The sequence below is a fragment of the Cupressus sempervirens genome, chromosome 5, assembly GCF_028749045.1.
Source record: "Cupressus sempervirens isolate cs-2001-9-10 chromosome 5, ASM2874904v1, whole genome shotgun sequence".
NCBI lineage: Eukaryota > Viridiplantae > Streptophyta > Pinopsida > Cupressales > Cupressaceae > Cupressus > Cupressus sempervirens.
In genome coordinates, this window is record NC_143122.1 from 200,568,542 (window position 1) to 200,576,565 (window position 8,024).

The 8,024-nt window shown below is 32.4% G+C and overlaps 1 protein-coding gene across 1 annotated transcript; it reads right to left on the bottom strand.

Moving 5' to 3' along the window:
• Positions 1-781: 781 nt before the first annotated feature.
• LOC149555102 (uncharacterized) lies at positions 782-1,765 on the bottom strand. Its single transcript, XM_089833585.1, has one exon. It carries the CDS (start codon positions 1,763-1,765, stop codon positions 782-784), a length of 984 nt encoding a protein of 327 aa, XP_089689711.1.
• Positions 1,766-8,024: the final 6,259 nt, after the last annotated feature.

Here is an 8,024-nt window from a genome sequence, read left to right on the forward strand (position 1 = left end):
AAAAAATGAAGCTAATCGCACATCATAACAGCCCCTTAGACAATACATCATAAATAAGTTTCATAGCATTGAGGGGGGAAGAATCTATTTTATCATGTCTTGTTGCCCATTTTTGTGTGCAAAAGGTAGAGATCCATGTGCTAGGGATGGTTTCATAAGGGACCATCTTTTGTAAAAAAATATCATTCCAAAATGTAAGTGGGAGAGGCTTATCAAAACACCTAAAAACATCAGACATGACTGTCTCAAATTCTTTTTGTTCTTATTCATCAAATGATTTATGGGATAATAAAAAAAACTATAATAAACTCTCTTGATATAAGCGGGAAATGTATTATAGCTCACTTATTATGACTGACCACATCTTAAATGAACTTTTAAGTTATAGCCTACTTATGATGACTGTCCACATCTTAAATGAACTTTAAGGTTATAGCTCACTTATTATGACTGACCACATCTTAAATGAACTTTGAAGACCTCATCTTTGAATGAAAATTTCATGCCTGGCTTTTTAGCCCTTATAGTGTAACATCAATAATTAGCTATACATGCATTATTTAAAAAGGGCAAACACTTTAAAATTGTGACCACATTATTTGAAAAATGGCAAACACTAGAAAACTGTGACCAATGTTATGTATATTTGTTACTAAAGGAGATCAACGTAATCTTGATCTTTGAAACTATAATGATATATACATGTATATAGTATGCAAAACTGCTGGATTTTTATAACCCATATGGCATCTTTAAGAATTCCAAGGGAGTAAATAGGTAATCAATGGGAAGAAAGGGTGTTCAAGGCTGCGATTCTTGTAGAGATAAGAATCTTGAACAGCTGGTTGATTTTTTCCTCCAACAAGGGCAGATTTGTCTCCAACTCATGGAGCGCTACGGTGGCAGGCGAGAGATCAATAGACATGTCAAACTTGGAGTTGGAGTTCAGAACACTGTTGAGATTTCCCAGTGCAATATCTGCTGCCTCCAACTCCCGCAATAACCTTGATGATGATGATGATGACCTCTTTCTCATTTGAACTCCCTTTCTCAGTTTTTGCTGCAAGTGACTGAAATGGGAAGGAAGAGGAAGAGATGGCATCCTCATGTGGGATGTCTTGTAGGAAAGAGCAGGGACGAGAGCAGAGCAGATCATTATGATGATGGCCTTGGCATGGTTGATGTTGATGGCAGATCCTTCTACTCCTGTTCTATCCTCACGATTGATCTTTTCGGCCATTCTCCTCAAGTTCGACATGCATTTCTCCAGCCGGGTCTGCGTCTCATTCTTCTTCTTCAGAAAAGATGCAAGAGATGTGCGAACTCTTTGGAGGGCATGAACAGAGGGTGTGAGACCGCGAAAGGCAATCTGTACACGGGCTTGCTGCTTCCTGATTTCTATGATGGTGTCTATCAACACATTGCACACCTCAAGTAGATGAAGTATGTCATCCAGATGTGCATTCGTCCACTTGCTTTCCATGTCTATCTTTATGTTCGACAGATTGGAGCAACATTTCAAAGCTACCTCCACTGCTTGTCCAAGCCAATCTCCTCCAAAACACGAGGAAGATGAACAAGACTCCTCCAATCTTTCTGCCTCACCGATTAGCGCATCTGTGAGAATTGGGTCAGCCTGCAGCCTAGAGGGCATGCTCTTTGAGCGATTGTGGCGATACTTGTGAGGAGAGTGAAGGGCCATTGTTACTGTCGCCCCAAGAGAAGAGATACGAGAGATGGAAGGCATTGGAATGCTCATGTTCATTCTCTTCTCTTTTGTGTTTCTCCTAAATGATGATGCTAATGCTTGACCTGCCCTTCCTGCCTTGGTATTGACATGATTTATACAACTCACCATGATTGGGCACTGCAGTAGACAGAAAGAGAGATTCCCGGCCATAAGCATTAATTTTCTGCAAGCCAATAGGTGGTGTTCCCCATTCTCACCATTCGTCTGCTACCCCCACGTGTGGATCCGCCACTCGATGCAATGTAGGTGTAATGATATGTAACCCCAATTAATTCAATTCTCTCCCATTCTCCCAAATGCTTTCCATCACTAAACCACAACCTACTCAACTATTCTAGACACAAAATAAATTTATTCACGATTGTAGTGGGAAACTGTAATTACCTGCAGTATGCCTCAGCTTTTAGCAACAGCTTCACATCAACGTGCAACCACTTATTGATGAATTAATTATATATGTTAGTTTTTGGTTTTGCTCGATATGTGTACTAGGTTTTGTTGGTCCTATCAATTGGCAATCAATAACTTTCTATATCATCCTTGTCTGAAACTATGGTCTGGGCTAGCTATCATGGAAGCACGTAAATAAAACAAATCAATAAAAAAGTAGTCGGAAGCTCATGATTGAAGCTAATAGAGCGACAAAGATGATTTCAATTTAAGTTATCTAATCAACATAGCCTGATCGCCAACTGTGCTGCAATACTAATCTCATTTAGCAATATGACCAGCTATTGAAAAAATATATAGATTAATCAATTACTATCCTTGCGTATATATAGATTATTTTATATATCAGGAGGAAAAATGTCAACCAAAAACCTAAAATATTGTATAGCACAAATACATATCATTAAAGACAAAAGATAAAAATTTAGTTAAAGTTGTTTGAATTAGAGTTAAAATGACATAAATTTGATCTTCATGATAATATTAATATATGCATATATGTTATATGGAGCACAAGCAATTTCTAATATAGATTTATTGAAATCTCAATACATCATTTTTGAAGAATTCAATGGAAGTAAACTTTCATTCATCAAAAAAGAAAAGTGTTTAAAATATAAATCTTACTTAAACAAGATTAATAACTCAGTGATTTAATGTTTGATGAGGAAATGAACCCCATCCAAGTCATGGAGTGTTATATTAATGGAGAATAGATGGAACTAGTTATATGGAAAAGGAAATCACCTTATTAATTATCATTGTATCTCTACTCATATTGATAAACCTATATTTACTAAGGCTATGTATTCTATTCCATCTCCAACTCTTGGCTCAAGACATCTAGTATGGTAGTTTTAATTGGCAATCTTATATGTACTTATGCTAGGTGTTCTCCTCCATCTCTAGCTATTGGCTTAAGACATCTCAAATGATATTTTTAATTATTATCTAGAATTTCATTCTATATTGCAATTACATTGTTTGTAGCATTTAAAAAAAATAGATTTAATAATAAATTATTTAATTTTCACTTCAATAATATATTGTTTAAATAGAAGTGACCCACCTATGGCACAAATATCATCAACTCTAATATATTGTGAATACTCTCAATCTATAATTTCTTATGTATTTTTGAATTATTATTTTTGTATTCATTCAAATTATACATTATAGAGGAAAATGAAGGTTGGTACATAATATTTCAGATGTTGATACATTCTTCCATATCTAGAATGCTTTCTTTAACCTTTTTTGGAAAGTTAAATAATAGGATTACAAATAGATAGCATCTTCATCTAGGATCTTTGTTATAGGAAAGATAATCAATAATCATAGAGAAGACCAAATGGTGATGACTATTGCATAATGATATTGATCATGGCACTTTTTACTCTTAATGATTACAATTAAACCTAACAATTCAATTTCATGTTCTTTTTACCATACATTAAATATATGAAGTATCATATGTAACCTCTTTTCTATTTTAGTATCTCGATGCTCCTTGTGCTTGAATAAATGATAGCATGCTCTTGAATTAGAATGATGGGATCATCTTGTAATCATAAGAATTAGAGAACATATTTACATTCCTCTACCTGACGCATTTAGTCTAACTTCTAAAGTTCATATCAAAATATCAAAGATCCAATAATAAATAGTTTGAATAGGCACTCTAACACACTCAAATTTTGGCCTCTTATAGATGTGACTATGACACAAATTAACATAGTTCACCAAGACTATGATGCTAGATCTACCTAGAAAGGGGTGAAGTTTGAAGAGCACAAGGGGCATACTAGAAAATGATTTAAAAACTAGAGTAAAATTGTAGGGTGGTATAATTTATGACATGATGAGGAATTGAAAATGATAAATTGTAGATAAATATTAAGTTCACTATAACAAAATAGCAAGAAGAAAATGTAGGGAACATATAGATCCTATCTACTTTATGTTGGTGGCTTAAAGATTTTTGATCAACAATGTCTCGTGTTGTAAAAAAAGAGGTACTCCTTCCCAGCAGCCCTCACCTCGCGATGGGGGAAGACCTAATTAGATATGTCTCATGTGGTAAAGAGGGATTGTAATTGATTCATGTTGCAAAATTAATATTATTACTACTTGTTAGTAGGCTAAGTATTATTGTGACAATTTTTGGATTTCATATATTAACTAGTAATCAAAACTAAATACATCAACCAATCACAGTTTATAATTTTTTCAAATTTTTAATAATTTTTTTATTTATATAGTGTAAATGAAAGATTTTTAACTTTATAAATTTTGAAAATTATTTGTTATTCATTTGATTGGTTGAAGAGATTTGAGTCTTATATATTATAATAATTTAGATTTTAAGAATTCAAGTATTGATCAAGTAAGATTTAGTATTTTTAATATAAAATAGATTTTTAAACAATTATTATATATACCAATTAATAAATTTGATATAAAAATATAGAATTTATAACATGCATTATTTTAATTTTATCTAAATATATTTAATATAATATATAAAATCTTATAATATTTTTTTAATGATTTATGCATTATAGATATAGTTATATCAAGCATTATATATTTATTTTTATCATTTTTATTTTGATGTAGTGTTATAATTTTAAATAAATTAGTGCTTTACATTTTAATGATCTCTCTATATATAAAAATATAATTTTACATTATATTTAAAAAATTTAAAACTGAATGTATTTAATATCTATAATAATAAAAATAAGAGTTTTATTTTATTTATAAAATTAAAGCAATAATTAATTAATAACTAGCAGCAAGTATTTAGCCACTAGATGGCACTTATTTTAAGTTCTTCCATAATAGCTAGTACAAAACACTCACTCCTCCACACATAAGGTATTTGACAATGCTAGTTGTCGATGGAAAGGATCCAGCCTATATAAATGAATATTTGCTAAAGTTGCACGTTTATGTTGAGCTGTTGCAAAAAGCTGAGGCACACTGCAATTTATTAACTTTTACAACTTCAATTGTGAATAAATTAATTCCGCCTGAGCTGGAATGCCTGGGTACATGGTGTTTTAGGGGTGGCAGCAGGACAGTAGGACAGGCAGACACCACGTATTGATTAGCATAAAAAAAGACGAGATGTATAAATCGTGTTAATACTCAGGTAGGGAGATAAAGCATACATTAGCATCATCCAAGGAGAATGAGAAGGGGTCGCCATCATCATCAAGGCGCTGCCACAGTTGTTAAGAGGCAGCAAATATTGCACAACAATCTTCTCAACATCAACTCCAAGTTGGACCTGCCTTAGTTTCTGTAAAGACTGTCCCTGCAAATCAAATGCCACATCAGCAATCTCTGTAACATGCGGAAAAATCAATGAGAGTCAAAGACTTTTGAATATTGACCATTCAACATGAGTTGATTAACTATCATTAACGTTAACAGAAATGATACATATACATATATACTCAAATTTAAAAGAAATTGTAAATTTGTTACCAGATTACTAATACCAAATATCAGATACCAGGTTATCTAACCATAAGGTCCAAGTTCAAATGAGCTCTAGAACCTCTCTAAGAACACAAGGGTGAGAATATTGTAGGAGTGCTTTACCACCCTACCATGAAGCAGTTAAGCTTTCCCTAGAATCTTTCCTGATATGAAAGATACCCAGCCTGGTAGCGAGATAGTCTAAACAAATAAAACTTAGAGGAATAATGAAATTGTGTAGTCTGAAAGAGTCATATTCTAAAATTAATATACTACACAAACATTCCCAATAACCACATAATTAGGTTAGTATGCATCTTATCATAATTAAAAGAACTTATCCTTATTTCCAACTCACATCATAATCATCTTTTATACATGTGAGACATGTAAAATAAGAATCATAACCAAATCCAAATATGGCATCCTCAACAAGCTATGTATAATCATCATAAAACCATTATACGACTTTATCAACCATCATGGAATTGAACATCGTATCAAAGGTTAGCGGTAGTTAATCTATAAATAAATGTGAGACCATGACATTTATCCAAGAACTTAGACCTATGCATCATACTTCATCTAATGTACATGATTCAATTACAGGTATTCAATTTTCAAGACGAATAGATACTTCAACTTCAAGTAACATTTTAAGGACATCACTTGCTATTGTCAATTATACAAACATCTCTCTCATAAAACAAAGAACAATGGAATTCTCATAACTAATTGACTCAATGGATTAGTAATCTGTGAATAGAGTTTGCTTGCACATAGTTTTGGTTAATTCCATAACTCTCCAATACAATTAAAAAATATTAAATAAATATCTCTTGCATTGTCCTAAATAGATAACCTCTATATGTGTTTTCCAATGCCAAGTATAGTATCTCTTTTAAGTAGCAATTTAGGGTAGAGATGAAATTAAGTATTCGTAGTGGTAAGATCATATAGACATCCAAGCATCAACCTGTCTAAATAACATGATAACATTCAAAACCTTAATAGTATACCAAACTTAAGATTAAATGTTTTCATCACATGGTAAAATCTGATTAGTGAGATTTGGAACCAGTTTTGACCCCAAGGTTGATCAATTTTTCAGTTGGAGAGATTATTTGAGGCATTTTTTCCATCTTGAACTACATACTCCAGATGATTCCCCAGATTATAGGTAGTGTTTTTCCTTCATTATTATCAGATGAAATAAACTTATATATTTTGAGTTTTTCTATTTAGTAAATAGTAGTCTTTTAAGTTGTCAAACATTTAAGTTGTTCAAATGTAGACAATAGTCCAACAAAAGTTTAAACCTTAATAATAACCTCACAATGAACTATTTCAATAGTTGTCTAAATAAATCACCTAAATTTAAAAAACACTCATATTTTAATAATAAAATCGATTAACAACTAAAATGACATTGAAATAGAAAACTAAAAAAAACCATCTTCAGTGATTTGGAATCTTTATCGTGTTGTGGATTATTAGAAAAGAGCATACAACTCTGCTTGAATTAAAATAAGCATCCTAAGCGAGTAAAGGACTCTGCCCACCTGCAATTAGATTTCATCAGTCATCTCCAACTAACATTATCATTGGACATTCATTTCTAGTTTATATTATAAGATAGCATCTTATTTTTACTACTTTTACTATAAAAACAAAACAAGCATATAATTATCTAAAATCCTCCATTAGAAAATGCAACATCCCTCCTATCGAAGTACAATAAGCCCAGACAGAAAGCTATATTTTCAATTGAATTCTATAATCAAGACCATTAGCATAGGCCATCTTGTTATGAGTACTGGGATAGAGAAACTCATTCACAACAAAGCCAAAATCAAATGAAAAACCCACAGAAGAATTAGTTAGCCAGGGACTAGTAGTTTAGTGGTAATGCAAAAAGGTCTTTCACTGAAGGAGTCTAGGCGGTAATTTGGTCAACTAAATACATCGAATCTATTTTTATTTTGGTTAAAGGTTTTAGAGTTTCTTTTCAACCCATGCACACATCCAATGACCAGTTAAAGTAATTTTCATGAAAGTAGAGATACTGTTGGACAATACTTCAAGGAAACTAGAAAAACCATTACTATTAGAATAAGGATTTGTTACCAAACTAATATGTTTCCACAATGTAACATTGTATAGAACCTCCAGAATCACTGCATAAGGCATACAGAGCACCTACCTGTTCCATGAGCGTCAAAACCCTAGCATTCTGAAGCTGAAAGTCCACTCCATTGGCTCGAAAGGAAAACATATTGGAATAAGCCTTAGAGGAAGAAGATGGATGCTGCTCCTCATCCTCCTCCATAGAAAT